Source organism: Bombina bombina, chromosome 1, assembly GCF_027579735.1.
Source record: "Bombina bombina isolate aBomBom1 chromosome 1, aBomBom1.pri, whole genome shotgun sequence".
Classification (NCBI taxonomy): Eukaryota; Metazoa; Chordata; class Amphibia; order Anura; family Bombinatoridae; genus Bombina; species Bombina bombina.
In genome coordinates, this window is record NC_069499.1 from 189210211 (window position 1) to 189231069 (window position 20859).

Genomic DNA, 20859 nt, shown 5'->3' on the forward strand with positions numbered 1-20859 from the left:
CAAAGTGCCCAACCATAGCTTAGAGTGTCACAGAAAATAAGATTTACTTACCCCAGGACACTCATCTACATGTTTGTAGAAAGCCAAACCAGTACTGAAACGAGAATCAGCAGAGGTAATGGTATATATAAGAGTATATCGTCGATCTGAAAAGGAAGGTAAGAGATGAATCTCTACGACCGATAACAGAGAACCTATGAAATAGACCCCGTAGAAGGAGATCACTGCATTCAAATAGGCAATACTCTCCTCACATCCCTCTGACATTCACTGCACGCTGAGAGGAAAACCGGGCTCCAACTTGCTGCGGAGCGCATATCAACGTAGAATCTAGCACAAACTTACTTCACCACCTCCATCGGAGGCAAAGTTTGTAAAAACTGAATTGTGGGTGTGGTGAGGGGTGTATTTATAGGCATTTTGAGGTTTGGGAAACTTTGCCCCTTCTGGTAGGAATGTATATCCCATACGTCACTAGCTCATGGACTCTTGCTAATTACATGAAAGAAAACTACAACTAACACCACATACTCTTTACCACCCCCATGGAGATGCTACTTGTTCAGAGCGGCAAAGAGAATGACTGGGGGGGGGGGCGAGCCTGAGGGGAGCTATATGGACAGCTCTGCTGTGTGCTCTCTTTGCCACTTCCTGTAGGGGAAGAGAATATCCCACAAGTAAGGATGAAGCCGTGGACCGGATACACCAATGTAGGAGAAATATATATATATCTGTATGAATATAAAGTTGTATGCAAAAGTTTAGGCACCACTGACAATTTCCATGATTTTCATTTATAAATAATTGGGTGTTTGGATCAGCAATTTCATCCATCAAATAACTGAAGGACACAGTAATATTTCAGTAGGCAAAACAAAATTTATGCTTACCTGATAAATGTATTTCTCTTGTGGTGTATCCAGTCCATGGGTTCATCCATTACTTGTGGGATATTCTCCTTCCTAACAGGAAGTTGCAAGAGGACACCCACAGCAGAGCTGTCTATATAGCTCCTCCCCTAACTGCCACCCCCAGTCATTCGACCGAAGACAAGCAAGAAAAAAGGAGAAACTATAGGGTGCAGTGGTGACTGTAGTTTAAAAATAAAAAACACCTGCCTTAAAATGACAGGGCAGGCCGTGGACTGGATACACCACCAGAGAAATAAATTTATCAGGTAAACATAAATTTTGTTTTCTCTTGTAAAGGTGTATCCAGTCCACGGGTTCATCCATTACTTGTGGGATACCAATACCAAAGCTTTAGGACACGGATGAAGGGAGGGACAAGGCAGGCACTTAAACGGAAGGCACCACTGCCTGTAAGCACTTTCTCCCAAAAATAGCCTCCGAAGAAGCAAAAGTATCGAATTTGTAGAATTTAGAAAAAGTGTTAAGCGAAGACCAAGTCGCCGCCTTACAAATCTGTTCAACAGAGGCCTCATTTTTAAAAGCCCGTGTGGAAGCCACCGCTCTAGTGGAATGAGCTGTAATTCTTTCAGGAGGCTGCTGGCCAGCAGTCTCATAAGCTAAGCGGATTATGCTTCTCAGCCAAAAAGAAAGAGAAGTTGCCGAAGCCTTTTGGCCTCTCCTCTGTCTAGAGTAGACAACAAACAAAGCAGATGTTTGACGAAAATCCTTCGTAGCTTGTAAATAACACTTTAAAGCACGAACCACATCAAGATTGTGTAAAAGACTTTCCTTCTTTGAGGAAGGATTAGGACATAATGAAGGAACAACAATCTCCTGATTGATGTTCTTATTAGATACTACCTTAGGAAGAAACCCAGGTTTGGTATGCAAAACTACCTTATCTGCAAGGAAAATCAGATAAGGGGAATCACACTGTAAAGCAGATAACTCCGAAACTCTTCGAGCCGAGGAGATAGCTACTAGAAACAGAACTTTCCAAGATAAAAGTTTAATATCTACGGAATGCAAAGGTTCAAACGGAACCCTTGAAGAACATTAAGAACTAAATTTAAACTCAATGGCGGAGCAACAGGTTTAAACACAGGCTTAATTTTAACTAAAACCTGACAAAACGCCTGAACATCTGGAACCTCAGCCAGACGTTTGCTAGTTCCTTAAAGGGACAGATTTCTGCTCTGTCTATTCTTTTGCACAGACAATCCTTTCTCCAATTCCTCTTGGAGAAAGGATAAGATTCTAGGAATCCTGACTTTACTCCATGAGTAACCCTTGGATTCACACCAATGAAGATATTTACACCATATCTTATGATAGATTTTCCTGGTGACAGGCTTTCGAGCCTGAATTAAGGTATCAATGACCGACTCGGAAAAACCACGCTTTGATAGAATCAAGCGTTCAATCTCCAAGCAGTCAGACGCAGAGAAATTAGATTTGGATGTTTGAAAGGACCTTGAAGTAGAAGGTCCTGCCTCAGTGGCAGAGTCCATGGTGGAAAGGATGACATGTCCACCAGATCTGCATACCAAGTCCTGCGTGGCAACGCAGGAGCTATCAAAATCACTGAAGCTCTCTCCTGCTTGATCTTGGCAATCAGACGAGGGAGCAGAGGAAACGGTGGAAACACATAAGCCAGACTGAAGGACCAGGGCGCTGCTAGAGCATCTATCAGCGCTGCCTTGGGATCCCTGGACCTGGACCCGTAACGAGGAAGCTTGGTGTTCTAACGAGACGCCATGAGATCCAGTTCTGGTTTGCCCCATAGTTGAATCAACTGGGCAAATACCTCCGGATGGAGCTCCCACTCCCCCGGATGAAAAGTCTGCGGACTTAAGAAATCCGCCTCCCAGTTCTCTACTCCTGGGATATGGATAGCTGAGAGATGGCAAGAGTGAACCTCTGCCCATAGAATTATCTTTGAAACCTCCAACATCGCCAGGGGGCTCCTTGTACCCCCCTGATGGTTGATATAGACTACAGTCGTGATGTTGTCCGACTGAAATCTGATGAACCTGACCACAGCTAGCTGAGGACAAGCCTGAAGAGCATTGAATATCGCTCTTCGTTCCAGAATGTTTATCGGAAGGAGGGCTTCCTCCTGAGTCCACGAACCCTGAGCCTTCAGGGAGTTCCAGACCGCCCCAGCCCAGAAGGCTGTCATCTGTCGTCACTATAGTCCATTCTGGCCTGCGGAAGCTCATTCCCCTGGACAGATGGACCAGTGATAGCCACCAGAGAAGAGAATCCCTGGTCTCTTGATCCAGATTTAGCAGAGGGGACAAATCTGTGTAATCCCCATTCCACTGATTCAGCATGCAAAGTTGCAGTGGTCTGAGATGTAGGCGGGCAAACGGAACTATGTCCATTGCCGCTACCATTAAGCCGATTACTTCCATACACTGACTGCTGAGAAGTGGAATAAAGAGCACGGCAGGAAGTTAGAAGCTATGACAACCTGACCTCTGTCAGAAAAATCTTAATTTTATACTGAATCTATCAGAGTTCCTAGGAAGGAAACTCTTGTGAGAGGGGAGAGAGAACTCTTTTCTTCGTTCACCTTCCACCCATGAGACCTCAGGAATGCCAGAACAATGTCCGTATGGGACTTGGCAATTTGAAAATTTGATGCATGTATCAGAATGTCTACGTAAGGAGCCACCGCTATGCCTCATGGCCTTAGAACCGCCAGTAGGGACCCTAGAACCTTCGTAAAGATTCTTGGTGCCGTGGCTAACCCGAAGGGAAGAGCCACAAACTGGTAATGCCTGTCTAGGAAGGCAAACCTGAGAAACCGATTATGATCTCTGTGTATCGGAATGTGGAGATAAGCATCCTTTAAGTCCACGGTAGTCATATATTGACCCTCCTGGATCATAGGTAGGATGGTTCGAATAGTCTCCATCTTGAAGGATGGGACCCTGAGAAATTTGTTTAGGATCTTGAGATCCAAGATTGGTCTGAAAGTTCCCTCTTTTTTGGGAACTATAAACAGATTTGAATAGAATCCTTGCCCCTGTTCCTCCCTTGGAACTGGGTGGATCACTCCCATAATCAGAAGGTCTTGAACGCAACGTAAGAATGCCTCTCTCTTTATCTGGTTTGCAGATAATTGTGAGAGATGAAATCTCCCCTTTGGAGATGAGGCTTTGAAATCCAGAAGATATCCCTGGGAAACAATCTCCAGAGCCCAGGGATCCTGTACGTCTCTTGCCCAAGCCTGGGCGAAGAGAGAAAGTCTGCCCCCAACTAGATCCGGTCCCGGAACGGAGGCTACTCCTTCATGCTGTCTTAGAGGCAGCAGCAGGTTTTTTTGGCCTGCTTTCCCTTGTTCCAAGCCTGGTTAGGTCTCCAGACTGGATTAGACTGGGCAAAATTTCCTTCTTGTTTTGCAGTAGAGGAAGTTGAAGCTGCGCCACTCTTGAAGTTTCGAAAGGAACGAAAATTAGTCTGTTTGGTCCTTAATTTGTTGGACCTATCCTGGGGAAGGACGTGGCCTTTTCCTCCAGTAATATCAGAAATGATCTCCTTCAGTCCAGGCCCGAATAGGGTCTGCCCTTTGAAGGGGATGTTGAGAAGCTTAGACTTTGAAGTAACGTCAGCTGACCAGGATTTAAGTCATAGCGCCCTACGCGCCTGAATGGCAAAACCTGAATTCTTAGCCGTTAGCTTTGTTAAATGAAAAACGGCATCAGAAATAAATGAATTGGCTAACTTAAGAGCTTTAAGCCTGTCTAGGATATCATCCAACGGGGTCTCCACCTGTAGAGCCTCTTCAAGAGACTCGAACCAGAAAGCCGCTGCAGCAGTGACTGGGGCAATGCATGCAAGAGGCTGGAGAATAAAACCTTGTTGTATAAAGATTTTCTTAAGGAAACCCTCTAATTTTTTATCCATTGGATCTAGGAAAGCACAACTGTCCTCGACGGGGATAGTTGTACGCTTAGCTAGGGTAGAGACTGCTCCCTCCACCTTAGGGACCGTCTGCCACGAGTCCCGTGTAGCGGCATCTATGGGAAACATCTTTTAAAAGCAGGAGGGGGAGAGAACGGTACACCTGGTCTATCCCATTCCTTCGTAATAATTTCTGAAAACCTCTTAGGGATTGGAAAAACATCAGTGTAAACAGACACTGCAAAGTATTTGTCCATTTTACACAATTTCTCTGGGACTACAATGGTGTCACAGTCATCCAGAGTTGCTAAAACCTCCCTGAGCAACAAGCTATGGTGTTCAAGCTTAAATTTAAATGCTGTCATTTCAGAGTCAGACTGAAGTAACGCCTTCCCTGAATCAGAAATGTCCCCCACAGATAGAAGCTCTCCTGCTTCGGCTTCTGTACATTGTGAGGGTATATCAGACATAGCTACTAAAGCGTCAGAAAGCTCTGTATTTGTTCTAGCCCCAGAGCTGTCTCGCTTTCCTTGTAACCCTGGCAGTTTGGACAATACCTCTGCGAGGGTGTGATTCATAACTGCCGCCATGTCTTGTAAGGTAAACGCATTGGACGCGCCAGATGTACTTGGCGTCACTTGCGCGGGAGATATAGGTTCTGACACATTGGGAGAGCTAGGTGGTTTAACCTCCCTTTTGTCAGTCTGAGAAACCTCTGGTGATAAATCTTTAAAACCCATAATATGGTCTTTATAACTTATAGAAAGGTCAGAGCATTTGGTACACATTCTAAGAGGGGGTTCCACAATGGCTTCTAAGCATAATGAACAAGGAGTTTCCTCTATGTCAGACATGTTTAACAGACTAGTAATGAGACCAGCAAGCTTGGAAAACACTTAAATAAATGTGAAAAAGCAATTAAACAAAAACGATACTGTGCCTTTAAGAGAAAAAAACTACCACATAAACTGCAAAACAGTGTAAAAAAGTAGTAAACTCTACGAAATTTTTACAGTGTGTATAAGAGACTAAAGCAGCATTGCACCCACTTGCAAATGGATGATTAACCCCTTAGGCCCCAAACCGGATTAGAAAAACGGTAAAACCGTTAAAAAACAGTCAAACACACTGCCACAGCTCTGCTGTGGCTCCTACCTGCCCTTAAACACGATTTTTGCAGGAAAAAACCCCTCTATAATGGTCCTAGATGCCAGAGGACCCCTTTAGGGAAGCTGGATGTCTCAGTTTGAATATCAACTGCGCACAAAGTGCGCAAAAAACATAATTTATGCTTACCTGATAAATTTATTTCTCTTGTAGTGTGTTCAGTCCACGGGTCATCCATTACTTATGGGATATATTCTCCTTCCCAACAGGAAGTTGCAAGAGGATCACCCAAGCAGAGCTGCTATATAGCTCCTCCCCTCACATGTCATATCCAGTCATTCGACCGAAACAAGACGAGAAAGGAGAAACTATAGGGTGCAGTGGTGACTGGAGTTATAATTTAAAATTTAGAACCTGCCTCAAAAAGACAGGGCGGGCCGTGGACTGAACACACTACAAGAGAAATAAATTTATCAGGTAAGCATAAATTATGTTTTCTCTTGTTAAGTGTGTTCAGTCCACGGGTCATCCATTACTTATGGGATACCAATACCAAAGCTAAAGTACACAGATGATGGGAGGGACAAGGCAGGAACATTAAACAGAAGGAACCACTGCCTGTAGAACCTTTCTCCCAAAAACAGCCTCCGAAGAAGCAAAAGTGTCAAATTTGTAAAATTTGGAAAAAGAATGAAGTGAAGACCAAGTTGCAGCCTTGCAAATCTGTTCAACAGAGGCCTCATTCTTAAAGGCCCAGGTGGAAGCCACAGCTCTAGTGGAATGAGCTGAAATTCTTTCAGGAGGCTGCTGTCCAGCAGTCTCATAGGCTAAGCGTATTATGCTACGAAGCCAAAAAGAGAGAGAGGTAGCCGAAGCCTTTTGACCTCTCCTCTGTCCAGAGTAAACGACAAACAGAGAAGAAGTTTGTCGATAATCTTTAGTTGCCTGTAAGTAGAACTTCAGGGCACGGACCACGTCTAGATTATGCAAAAGACGTTCCTTCTTTGAAGAAGGATTAGGACATAATGATGGAACAACAATCTCTTGATTGATATTCCTGTTAGAAACAACCTTAGGTAAAAACCCAGGTTTAGTACGAAGAACTACCTTGTCTGAATGAAAGATCAGATAAGGAGAATCACAATGTAAGGCAGATAACTCAGAGACTCTTCGAGCCGAGGAAATAGCCATCAAAAACAGAACTTTCCAAGATAAAAGCTTAATATCAATGGAATGAAGGGGTTCAAACGGAACACCCTGAAGAACTTTAAGAACCAAGTTTAAGCTCCACGGAGGAGCAACAGTTATAAACACAGGCATAATCCTAGCCAAAGCCTGACAAAAAGCCTGGACGTCTGGATTCTCTGCCAGACGCTTGTGTAAAAGAATAGACAGAGCAGAAATCTGTCCCTTTAGCGAACTAGCGGATAAGCCCTTTTCTAAACCCTCTTGTAGAAAAGACAATATCCTAGGAATCCTAACCTTACTCCATGAGTAACTCTTGGATTCACACCAATATAAATATTTACGCCATATCTTGTGGTAAATTTTTCTGGTAACAGGTTTCCGAGCCTGTATTAATGTATCAATAACCGAATCCGAAAACCCACGCTTTGATAGAATCAAGCATTCAATTTCCAAGCAGTCAGCCTCAGAGAAATTAGGTTTGGATGGTTGAAAGGACCCTGGATTAGAAGGTCCTGCCTCAGGGGTAGAGACCATGGTGGACAGGACGACATGTCCACTAGGTCTGCATACCAGGTCCTGCGTGGCCATGCAGGCGCTATCAGAATCACTGATGCTCTCTCCTGTTTGATCCTGGCAATCATTCGAGGTAGCAACGGAAAAGGTGGAAACACATAAGCTATGTTGAAAACCCAAGGGGCTGCTAGTGCATCTACCAGCACCGCACCCGGGTCCCTGGACCTGGATCCGTAACAAGGAAGCTTGGCGTTCTGGCGAGATGCCATGAGATCCAGATCCGGTTTGCCCCAACGACGAATCAGTTGAGCAAATACCTCCGGGTGAAGTTCCCACTCCCCCGGATGAAAGGTCTGTCGACTTAGAAAATCCGCCTCCCAGTTCTCCACGCCTGGGATGTAGATCGCTGACAGGTGGCAAGAGTGAGACTCTGCCCAGCGAATTATCTTTGAGACTTCCAACATCGCTAGGGAACTCCTGGTTCCCCCTTGATGATTGATGTAAGCCACAGTCGTGATGTTGTCCGACTGAAATCTGATGAACCTCAGTGTTGCTAACTGAGGCCAAGCTAGAAGAGCATTGAATATTGCTCTTAATTCTAGAATGTTTATCGGGAGGAGTCTCTCCTCCTGAGTCCACGATCCCTGAGCCTTCAGGGAGTTCCAGACTGCTCCCCAGCCTAGTAGGCTGGCATCTGTTGTTACAATCGTCCAATCTGGTCTGCGAAAAGTCATTCCTTTGGACAGATGAACCCGTGACAACCACCAGAGAAGAGAATCTCTGGTCTCCTGGTCCAGATTTAGCAAAGGGGACAGATCTGAGTAATCCCCGTTCCATTGACTTAGCATGCATAGTTGCAGCGGTCTGAGATGTAGGCGCGAAAATGGCACTATGTCCATTGCCGCGACCATTAAGCCGATTACCTCCATGCACTGAGCTACTGATGGGCTTGGAATGGAGTGAAGGACACGGCAAGCATTGAGAATCTTTGATAACCTGGACTCCGACAGGTAAATCTTCATCTCTACAGAATCTATAAGAGTCCCTAGAAAAGGGACCCTTGTGAGTGGTAACAGAGAACACTTTTCCACGTTCACTTTCCACCCATGCGACCTCAGAAATGCTAGAACTATCTCTGTATGAGACTTTGCATTTTGAAAACTTGACGCTTGTATCAGAATGTCGTCTAGGTACGGAGCCACCGCTATGCCTCGTGGTCTTAGTACCGCCAGAAGTGAGCCCAGAACCTTTGTAAAAATTCTCGGGGCCGTAGCTAACCCGAAGGGAAGAGCTACAAACTGGTAATGCCTGTCTAGAAAGGCAAACCTTAGGTACCGATAATGATCTTTGTGAATCGGTATGTGAAGGTAGGCATCCTTTAAGTCCACTGTGGTCATATATTGACCCTCTTGGATCATGGGTAGGATGGTCCGAATGGTTTCCATCTTGAACGGCGGAACCCTTAGGAATTTGTTTAAGGTCTTTAAGTCTAAGATTGGTCTGAAAGTTCCCTCTTTCTTGGGAACCACAAACAGATTTGAATAAAACCCTTGCCCCTGTTCCGTTCGCGGAACTGGGTGGATTACTCCCATCACTAAGAGGTCTTGTACACATTGTAGAAATGCCTCTTTCTTTACTAGGTTTGTTGATAACCTTGACAGATGAAACCTCCCTTGTGGAGGAGAAGTTTTGAAATCCAGAAGGTATCCCTGAGATATAATCTCCAACGTCCAGGGATCCTGTACATCTCTTGCCCAAGCCTGGGCGAAGAGAGAAAGTCTGCCCCCCACTAGATCCGTCTCCGGAAAGGGGGCCCTGTCTTCATGCTGTCTTAGGGGCGGAAGTAGGCTTTCTGGCCTGCTTGCCCTTGTTCCATGACTGGTTGCCTTTCCAACCCTGTCTGTAACGAGCAGTAGTTCCTTCCTGTTTTGGAGCGGAGGAAGTTGATGCTGCTCCTGCCTTGAAATTACGAAAGGCACGAAAATTAGACTGTTTGGCCTTTGATTTGGCCCTGTCCTGAGGAAGGGTGTGGCCCTTACCTCCAGTAATGTCAGCAATAATTTCCGTCAAGCCGGGCCCGAATAAGGTCTGCCCTTTGAAAGGAATGTTTAGTAGTTTAGACTTAGAAGTTACATCTGCTGACCAGGATTTAAGCCATAGCGCTCTGCGCGCCTGTATGGCGAATCCGGAATTCTTAGCCGTAAGTTTGGTTAAATGCACTACGGCATCCGAAACAAACGCATTAGCCAGCTTAAGGGTTCTAATCTTGCTCAAAGATTCATCCAATGGTGCTGTGCGAATCGCCTCTTCCAGAGACTCAAACCAGAATGCTGCTGCAGCAGTGACAGGCGCAATGCATGCAAGAGGCTGTAATATAAAACCTTGTTGAACAAACATTTTCTTAAGGTAACCCTCTAATTTTTTATCCATTGGATCTGAGAAAGCACAGCTATCCTCCACCGGGATAGTGGTACGCTTGGCTAAAGTAGAAACTGCTCCCTCCACCTTAGGGACCGTCTGCCATAAGTCTCGTGTGGTGGCGTCTATAGGGAACATTTTTCTAAATATTGGAGGAGGGGAAAAAGGCACACCGGGTCTATCCCACTCCTTGCTAATAATCTCTGTAAGCCTCTTTGGTATAGGAAAAACGTCAGTACACACCGGTACCGCATAGTATTTATCCAGCCTACATAATTTCTCTGGGATTGCCACCGTGTCACAATCATTCAGAGCCGCTAACACCTCCCCTAGCAACACGCGGAGGTTCTCAAGCTTAAATTTAAAATTTTAAATTTCTGAATCCGGTCTCCCCGAATCAGAACCGTCACCCACAGAATGAAGCTCTCCGTCCTCATGTTCTGCAAATTGTGACGCAGTATCAGACATGGCTCTCGTGTCATCGGCGCGCTCTGTCCTTAACCCAGAGCTGTCGCGCTTGCCTCTTAACTCGGGCATATTGTATAATACTTCTTTCATAACATTAGCCATATCATGTAAAGTGATTTGTAAGGGCCTTGATGTACTTGGCGCCTCAATCTTACGCACCTCCCGAGCAGGAGACGAAGGTACGGACTCGTTGTCTGGTGATTATTTCTTTATCGGTACAGATTGACTTTTATTCAAAGTAATATCAATACAATTGGTACACATATTTCTATTGGGCTCCACATCGGCTTTTAAACAAAATGAACAAGCAGATTCCTCTGTATCAGACATGTTTAAACAGACTAGCAATGAAGCTAGCAAGCTTGGAAATTACTTCAATAAGTTTACAAGCAATATAAAAAACGCTGCAGCGCTTTTTTTTTTTAAAAAACACACAATTGAATAACAAAGAACTAGTTCAGTTATAGTCAACAATTCTTTAAATGTATTAATTAGCAGAGGATTGCACCCATTAGCAAAAGGATGATTAACCCCTCAGTACCCAAAGCGGATATCAAATTAAGATTTAACGCTTTTATCACAGTCAAACACACTGTCACAGGTCTGCTGTGACTGATTACCTCCCTCAAAAACGAATTTTGAAGATCCCTGAGCTCTCTGGAGACGTCCTGGATCAAAGAGGAAGAAGCAGGAAGACTGTGCTAGAATTTTAACTGCGCAACAAGGCGCTAAAAAAGGTCCCTCCCACTCCTATTACAACAGTGGGAGACCTGATATAACGGTTTCTATGCAGAAATATACGTTAGCCGTGTGGAAAAAAATCATGCCCAAAAAGATTTATCACCAAAGTACCTCACAAAACGATTAACATGCCAGTAAACGTTTTAAAAAACAACATTTCAGATGCTGTGTAAAGTTATTACTAAGCCTGCTACCAGTCGCTTCTACTGCAGTTAAGGCTCACACATTATATCAGTATTACCAGTATTTTTTCAGTCAAATTCTAGTCCCTAGAAAATAACTCTACTGTGCATACATTTATCAGCCTGATACCAGTCACTACTACTGCATTTAAGGCTGTACTTACATCATACGGGTAACAGCAGTGTTTTCTTAGTCAATTCCATTCCCAGAAAATATTGTACTGCACATACCTCATTTGCGGGAGACCCCGCATGCTATTCCCATTTTCTGAAGTTACCCGACTCCTCAGAATGTCGAGAACAGCCAGTGGATCTTAGTTACGCCTGCTAAGATCATAGAAAACGCAGGCAGTTTCTTCTTCCAAATACTGCCTGAGATAGAAAAACAGCACACTCCGGTGCCATTTAAAATAACAAACTTTTGATTGAAGAATAATTAAGTAAAAACTCCAGCTCCTCTCGCGACCTCCTTCTTTGTTGAGGGTTGCAAGAGAATGACTGGATATGACATGTGAGGGGAGGAGCTATATAGCAGCTCTGCTTGGGTGATCCTCTTGCAACTTCCTGTTGGGAAGGAGAATATATCCCATAAGTAATGGATGACCCGTGGACTGAACACACTTAACAAGAGAAATAGGCCTCTCCCACCATGCACTCAATGTCAGAGGGCCTTAAAAAAGTACTCCTAGGAGTAATTTAACAAGCCATGTGGAAAACTAGGCCCCAAATAAAGATTTATCACCCTCAGAGAAAAAAACGTTTTTTTCTGTAAGTTATGCAAACGTTTTTACACTAAGTAATATGAGAGTTAACATGAACATTACCCTTATCTTGTAAGCATGATCCCAGTCGTTGTTAAATCACTGTATCAGGCTTACCTCAAATATACCAGGCATTGTCAGCATTTTCTAGACCTTATCTCTCTAGAAAAAAATATACTGAACATACCTCAAAGCAGGTGATCTGCAAACCGTCCCCCCAACTGAAGTTCTCCCATACTCTTCAGTTATGTGTGAGAACAGCAATGGACCTTAGTTACAAACCACTAAGATCATCAACCTCCAGGCAGATTCTTCTTCCAATTTCTGCCTGAGAGTAAAACAGTACAAAGCCGGTACCGTTTAAAAATAACAAACTCTTGATTGAAGGTAAAAACTACACTAAGTCACCACATATCTCTTGATACTTCCTTTCTTGTCGAGAGTTGCAAGAGAATGACTGGGGGTGGCAGTTAGGGGAGGAGCTATATAGACAGCTCTGCTGTGGGTGTCCTCTTGCAACTTCCTGTTGGGAAGGAGAATATCCCACAAGTAATGGATGAACCCGTGGACTGGCTACACCTTAACAAGAGAAATAAGGTTTATTGGATTAACAGAAAATGTGCAACATGCATCAAAACGAAATTAGACAGGTGCATAAATTTGGGCACCCCAAGAGAAATATTGCATCAATATTTAGTAGAGCCTCCTTTAGCAGTAATAACAGTCTCTAGACGCTTCCTATAGCCTGTAATGAGTGTCTGGATTCTGGATGAAGGTATTTTGGACCATTCCTCCTTGCAAAACATCTCCAGTTCAGTTACGTTTGATGGTTGCCGAGCATGGACAGCCCGCTTCAAATCACCCCACAGATTTTCAAGTCTGGGGACTGGGATGGCCATTCCAGAACATTGTACTTGCTCCTCTGCATAAATGCCAGAGTAGATTTTGAGCAGTGTTTTGGGTTGTTGTCTTGTTGAAATATCCTGCCCCGATGCAACTTTAACTTTTTGACTGATTCCTCAACATTATTCTCAAGTATCTGTTATTGAGTGGAATACATGCGACCCTCAACTTTAACAAGATTCCCAGTACCGACACTGGCCTAACAGCCCCACAGCATCCACTAAATTTTACTGTGGGTAGCAAGTGTTTGTCTTGAAACACTGTGTTCTTTTGCTGCCATGCATAACGCCCCTTGATATGACCCAATATCTCAATCTTTGTTTCATCAGTTCACAGCACCTTCTTCCAAAATGAAGCTGGCTTGTCCAAATGTGCGTTTGCATACCTCAAATGACTATGTTTGTGGCGTGTGTGCAGAAAAGGCTTCTTCCGCATCACTCTCCCATACAGCTTCTGAATTGTTGAACGATGCACAGTGACACCATCTGCAGCAGGATGATGTTGTAGGTTTTTGAAGGTGGTCTGTGGGCTGTTTTTGACCGTTCTCGCCATCCTTTGCTTTTGCCTCTCCAATATTTTACTTTGCCTGCCACTTCTGGCCTTAACAAGAACTGTGCCTGTGGTCTTTCATTTCCTCACTATGTTCCTCACAGTGGACACTGACAGCTTAAATGTCTGCGATAGCTTTTTGTAGCCTTCCTCTAAACCATAATGTTGAACAATCTTTGCTTTCAGGTCATTTGAGAGTTGTTTTGAGGCCCCCATGTTGCCACTCTTCAGAGGAGAGTCAAAGAGAACAACAACTTGCAACTGGCCACCTTAAATACCTTTTCTCAAGATTGGATGCACCTGTCTATGAAGTTCAAGGCTTAATGGGCTCACCAAACCAATTGAGTGTTCCAATTAATCAGTTCTAGGTAGTTAAAGGGAATTCAAATCAACAAAATGACAAGGGTGCCCAAATTTATGCACCTGTCTAATTTCGTTTTGATATATTGCACATTTTCCAATAAACCTCATTTCCCTACTGAAATATTACTGTGTCCTTCAGTTATTTGATAGATCAAAAAGAAATTGCTGATCCAAACACCCAATAATTTATAAATGAAAATCATGGAAATTGTCAGGGGTGCCTAAACTTTTGCATACGTGTGTATATATATATATATATATATATATATATATATACACATATATATACACATACACACACACACTGATATATCTATCTCTACATAAATACACACACACACACACTACATATACACACACACACACGTTATATATATATATATATATACACATATATACACACACACACACACAATATCTATACATACAAATATCCTGTTTAACCACTTATAAAACATTTTTTATTAATAGCTATATGGGTTTTTCTATTCAGAGAGAGTTTAATAGATTATTTTAATATGTTATTGTGGTGTTTGGCAAAAAAAATTACTTCCTAACCCCTTACACAAGGTTGTCAGTCAGGCTAATACTTTGAGCACAATTTCTTTTTGTGCTCAAACACAACCTTTTTACTTTTAACTTGTAATATGCGTGCTAAGTAGCGCAGTCTCAATACTGCTTATCACGTCTGAAACAAAATAGTAAGTAGAAACAGAATTGAAGCCAGCAGAGTAGGGAGCTATATACTCATACAATATAATAAGGCACTTCAATTTAAGGATTATTGTACTGCACAATATTTCCTTTTTAGGAGTTTTCTCACAATGCCTACTGAACAAGCAAAAAGCAAGCTATTAAATATGAATATTGCTCCTGACATTAGGGTCAAATTTGCATTGCCTGTTTTGCTAGAAAGAAATTACCTTTCTTGGAATCCTGTAACTGCTTCATGACTTCTTCTCTCTCTGCTTGCTCAGTAGCTGTGGTCACCCTGAAAGAGCCTTCTCGAGTGAAAGTTGTTCTGCTGGCATCAAACGTGGCAGTTACACCACATTCTTTTTCCCGCTTTTGTTTCCTCTCAAGACAGGCTGCAAATGCACAACCGACAGCATGACTGAGCCTCTCACCCTGCAAAGATTGCACATAAATCTCGTCAGGCTTATGACAATGTTAGGATTACAAAGCAAAACTTCAGTAAGTTTAGACTACATTTACAAAACAGGCTGCAGCATTATATTTTCTGTACATACAGAACATGAAAATTACATTTATAGTTACAATAACAAAAAGTATGCTTACCTGATAAATTCATTTCATGATGGTGAGAGTCCACGAGTCATCACATTGGAGTCCCCTCCTGACCACTAGGAAGAGTCAAAAGACACCCCAACACACCAGAGCTTAAAATTCTTCCCACTTCACATGATCCTCAGTCATACATATAGCCAAGTAGATGAGGAAACGAAAAACACAGGAAAGATAAAGCGGGGAAAAAAGTGAAAAAACAAATACTGTCGACACATGAACAAAAATAAAGGGTGGGGCTTGTGTAACCCTCACCATCATGAAAGAAGTGAATTTATCAGGTAAGCATAAAATGTTTTTTTCATCAGATAGTGAGAGTCCATGAGTCATCACGTGTGGGAATCGATACGAAGACCACCAATAAACAGTGAAGGCAAGATGTTACTGATTAGGCACTAGGACCCTCAAAAAACGTCTGCCAAAAGCAGCCTTGGAAGAAGCATACACATCAAAACATCAAAGTGATAAAACTACAAAAAAGTGTGCAAAGACCACCAAGTATCTGCCTTGACAATTTGATCAATAGAAGCCTCATTAAGAAAGGCCCAAGAAGTGTGGAATGATCTAGTAGAATGAGAAGTAATGTGCTCAGGGAGAGTTTTCACTGTAAACAAATAAGCCTTGGGAATTAAGGCTTTAAACTAAGCTGCTAAAGTCAAAGCCGTAGCTTTCTGACCTTTGCAAGACCAAGAAATAAACAAAAAGAAAAGTCTGAAATCTAATGTAGCTTCCTCATATCCGACAGCTCTCACAACATCGAAATTGCAAAGAAAACTCATCTTAGAGTTATTAGGAGCTGGACAAGAAGGAACCATAATTTCTTGATTAACAGTATCTGTAGATACTACGTTAGGAAGAAAGGAATAGCTAGCGTGAAGAAAAACCTAATCCCGATTAAAAAAAAAAAAAAAAAAAAAAAAAAAAAATCAGAAGAGGATTTTGCATGACAAAGCTGAAAAACTCAGAAACCCTTCTAGTTGAAAAAATAGCTAGAAGAAAAAAAAAACCATTTCAGGATAAAAATCTAAAGATCCAAATTATTCATCGGCTCAGGAGAAGAATAAAGAACCCTCAAAGCCAGATTAAGATTCCAAGTGGGAGAAAATGGACAAATAACTGGTCTATTTCTGATCAGAGCCTGAACAAAGTCTTGAAAATATGGAATTTTAGCAAATTTTGTTATGAAACAATGCAGAGAGAGAGACAAAATCTAACCTTTAAAAGAGCCGGCTGACAACCCCATATCCAGACCATCCTGCATGAACTCAAGAACTCTAGGAATTTGAAAAAAATTCCAATAATAACCTTTGCAAGAACAGCAAGCAAAAAAGGTTTTCCAGACCTTGTGGTAAATATGTCTGGTAACAGGTTTCCTAGCCTGAACCAAAGTGTCAATAACCTGGTCAGAAAAAGCTCTCAGACGGAATTAATCTTTGAAACATCATGCTTTAAAATTCAGAGTTTTGAGGTCTTGATAAAAGCAAGGACCTTGAAAAGAAAATCCCTTCTAAGAGGAAGCATCCAAGGTTGGCACGTAGATATATGAACCAGATCTGCAAACCAAATCCTGCAACGCCACGCCGGAGTAATCAGATTTGCTGAGGCCTGTTCCTGCTTGATTCTTGCTGTCATTCTGGATAGCAACACAAAGAGGAAAAATGTACATCAGGTTGAATAACCAAAGAACCACTATGGCATCTATCAGACTCACCCAAGGGTCCCAAGACCTGGCACAATACTGAGGTAGCTTGTAATTCAAGTAAGAGTCCATGAGATCTCTCTGTGGCAAACCACAGCATCTCGCAATTTGGTCAGAAATTTCCTGATTCAGACACAATTCCCATGGTTAAAACATTGGATGACTGAGAAAGTCTGCCTCCCAATTGTTCTGTCATGGGGATGGCAGAAATCATGCAATGATGGCGTTCTGTCCAGCTGATGATGTGGAAAACTTCCCTCATCAATAAGGAGCTATAAGTACCTCCCTGATGATTAACATAAGCCACTGCTGTGACACAGTCTGACTGGAATCTCAGAAAAGATTCAATGGAGTTCCAGAATATTTATTGGCAACCTCGCCTCCTGAGCAGACCAAACTCCTTGTGCCCTCTAAGACCCCCAGACTGCACTCCAAACTAACAGGCCAGCATCTTTGGAAATAACAACCCACAATGGCCAAAGAAAGAAGGAAGGCTCCCTGAACCAAGAAATGGTGAGTCGGTCACAAAGATAGGGACAGTGTCTTACTGTGATCCAACAGAATCCTCTGACACATCCTTATAGTCCCCATTTCATTGATTCATCATCTGCAAATGCGGGCCAAAAGATGAAATCTAGCAAATGGAACCACATCTGAGGCAGCTACCATGAGATTCAAAACTTCCATGTGTTGAGCAACAGAAGAGAATCAATTATGAACCCCAGAAAAGACACGAGTGTGAGGAGTTGGAGATTTTTGGACGATTTATTTAAACTCTGACGCAACTGAAGTACTGAGTGTGAGATACAACCAGATGAAAAGAGGGAGACTGAACCAGAATGTCATCCAAGTAAGAAACTACAGAAATTCCTTGAAATTTTTACTACAGAAATCAGAGCTCCCAGAACTTTTGTAAACACTCTGGGAGCTGTAGTCAGACTGAAAGGGAGGGCCACAAATGGATAATGCTTGTCTAGGAAAGCAAATCTAAAGAACTTGACATCATCCCTATGGAAAGAGATATGCAAATAAGCATCTTTTAAGTTTATAGTAGACTTAAACTGACCCTCCTTAACTAAAGTGTGAATGTTTCCATCTTGAAAGTAGGAACTTTCAGGAATTTGTTCAATATTTTTAATCCAAAAAAAGCAGAAAATGTACCCCGTTTTTCTTTGGTGTTATGAAGAGATCTCCTACACAAGCTAAAAAAGCTTGGGCTGTTAAATGATCTTCAGGCCTATCCTGAGGCGGACCTTAAATTATTTTTTTTCCCAATACTCCTAGAAATTGATTTGCAATACCCAAAGATCCTGAACAGATTGCCCCTAAGCATTCTGAGAGAGACTCAATCTGTCCCCCCACCAGAGACTAGGGCTTGGGTAAACTTCTTAGACTGTTTGTTTTTAGAACAAAGAAGGGTTGAACTAGCCAGAGGAGTTGTAGATTGCCCAAATAAACAATAAAAAAAATCCATGCAGATCTAAGTTTAACCTTAGAGTTCTTGATTTCTTATCCAAAGAATAAAAGCTCCCTTACCACCCCCACCCCCCCTCCGTGACTTGGCAATAATAGCTTTCAGTCCAGGCCTAAACTGAGATTTACCCTGGAAGGGGATAGAAAGAAATGTGTATTTAGATACTATTCTGGCAGACGGACTTAAGCTACAAAGCTTGACTACCTAAATCAGCAGGAATTTGATGTTCTCAGGAGCTTATTGCAATCTTGAATTTAATCCAAAGTGGTTTCCCTAGGAAACAAGCTCTGAAAGATTGTCACACCAAAACAGCAGTAGCAGTGGCTACACAGGCAAAACGGACTACAGATGTAAACATAAATCCTGTAAGCTGAAACAATTGCCTATGAAAACCTTCAAGTTTTTTTTTTATCTAAAGGTTCCTTAAAAGAGGAACTATCTGCCAAAGGAAGAGAGAATATGCTTGGCAAATGTGTAAATAGCTGCATCCAGCTTTTAATCTCTTTATTAACAGATGGGAGAGGAAACATAATTTATGCTTACCTAATAAATTCATTTATTTTATGGTAGTGAGAGTCCACCATCAATTACTCCTGGGAATTACTCTTCTCTGCCACTAGGAAGAGGCAAAGATTCCCATATCTCAAGAGCCATATTAAACCGCTCCCACATACCTCAGTGTAACATATAGCCAAGACAAGTTAGGTAAGAAAAAGGAATAAGAGAAGCAGGGGAAAAAAGATGTGCAAAATAAAAAAAAAAAAAAGAAGAAAAGATCCCTAGAAAACATAAGGTGGGGTCTCGTCGACTCTCACCACCATGAAAGAAATTAATTTATCAGATAAGCATAAATGTTTTCTATCATACAGGTGGTGAGAGTCCATGATCCATTATTTCTGGGAACTAATACCTAAGCTGTAGAGTCCACAAGTAATAATAAATTGAAGGATTTAAAAAAAAAATTTGCACTGAGAAATTAAATCCACAACCCCAATAAAATTTTTTTTTAATGCAAATAAAAAAAAATTCAAACAGGAAAAAAATAAAAAAAATAAACTGTCTGAAGAAACTTCGTACCAAAGGCTGCTTCAGAAGTATGCAAAGATTAAATAATCTGTCTTGCAGTATGTTGTTTGTACTTATGGATGTGATGCCTCAAAAATTATTTTAAAAAAAAGTATGCAAGGGGGGGGGGGGGAAGGGGTGTCCTAACAGCGTAGTGTAGTCGCACTTTTCATGAGCTCCGGGAGAGTGGCCTTTAATCCGCTGTATATCGGACCACAACCACAGCATCTAACAACTAACACAATAACATTTGTGTTCCTGAGTGACACACAATACAACTGGAACCATTTCTGCAGTATTTATGACCCCAGATCCGGACAATTGAGGCCTGTAGCAGTGGTGATCTCACAGGCAGCGCCTCCCCCACGGTCTATCAGGGTGTTTCACCAGGACTGATCGTATATTTAAGCCCTTCCTGACACCTTCAATTAGCTATAACATTTACCACGTTCACTACCCATAACTACCTACCAAGTGGGAAATCAGAGAATGGCGAGATGTCACTACCAGCTGACACAAGGGATAAAAGTTCCTTCATTAAGCTTGATTCCATGCTTCTTAGACTGGTGAGGGTCTTTCAGCCTTTAATAGAAAAGGCGCCTTCCGTACATGAGCTTCAACTTCTTATGAATAAGATACCACCAGCAACAACGGAGGCGCCGGCAACAAAACAATCAACGACATGGGGGGTTCGGCCTAATCCTAGGGCACGGGGAGGCCACACAGCCCGAGGTATCACTGGCTGGGGATCCACTTCAGTCACCCACCTACCAGCCGGCAACACAGAATGATAACAGATCAATACCGGAGAATGAAAGCAGGGAAAGCAGAGAGGTGGCATCCTTTTTACCACCAACAGCCAATATGGAGAAAAAGTATGCCGACTATCAACTCAAAATGGCGATCAACTTAAAACATAAATAGAAGCTAAAGGCCCTAGATACCAATACCCATAATGTTAAAAGTCATACAGGGAGCACCTCATAAACCATCTCAACCTGGGGATCTTCAGGGATTTACAAGAACAGATTCAAAGACCAAACAAGGACCAGACTCTGAGCGGCTGCCCTGGAATCAGTCTGAATAGTAACCCTGTCTTTTAAGTATCCACTAAATGGTGCTTTTTGGTTATTGAATATGCTAAATATACCCTACACCAAAACTACGCACCCATTGCTGATAATCCCTGAAGACTGACATCTTCCAGGCACTGTATACCTCCTAGACAGTCTTAAAAATGTTACTTAAAATGTTGAAAAGGTTTTTTTTTGTTCTGTTTTGCTTTGTGTTATGTATATAC

General features: G+C 42.4%; 1 protein-coding gene across 6 annotated transcripts in view; it reads right to left on the bottom strand.

Moving 5' to 3' along the window:
* NUMB (NUMB endocytic adaptor protein) overlaps positions 1-20859 on the bottom strand; it is a 498823-nt gene that overhangs the window by 139382 nt on the left and 338582 nt on the right. For all 6 annotated transcript variants that reach the window (XM_053697790.1, XM_053697791.1, XM_053697786.1 and 3 more), the window contains one exon: positions 14940-15144. In XM_053697790.1, coding sequence (XP_053553765.1) covers positions 14940-15144 — 205 coding nt within the window. The remainder of the gene's footprint in view (positions 1-14939; positions 15145-20859) is intronic.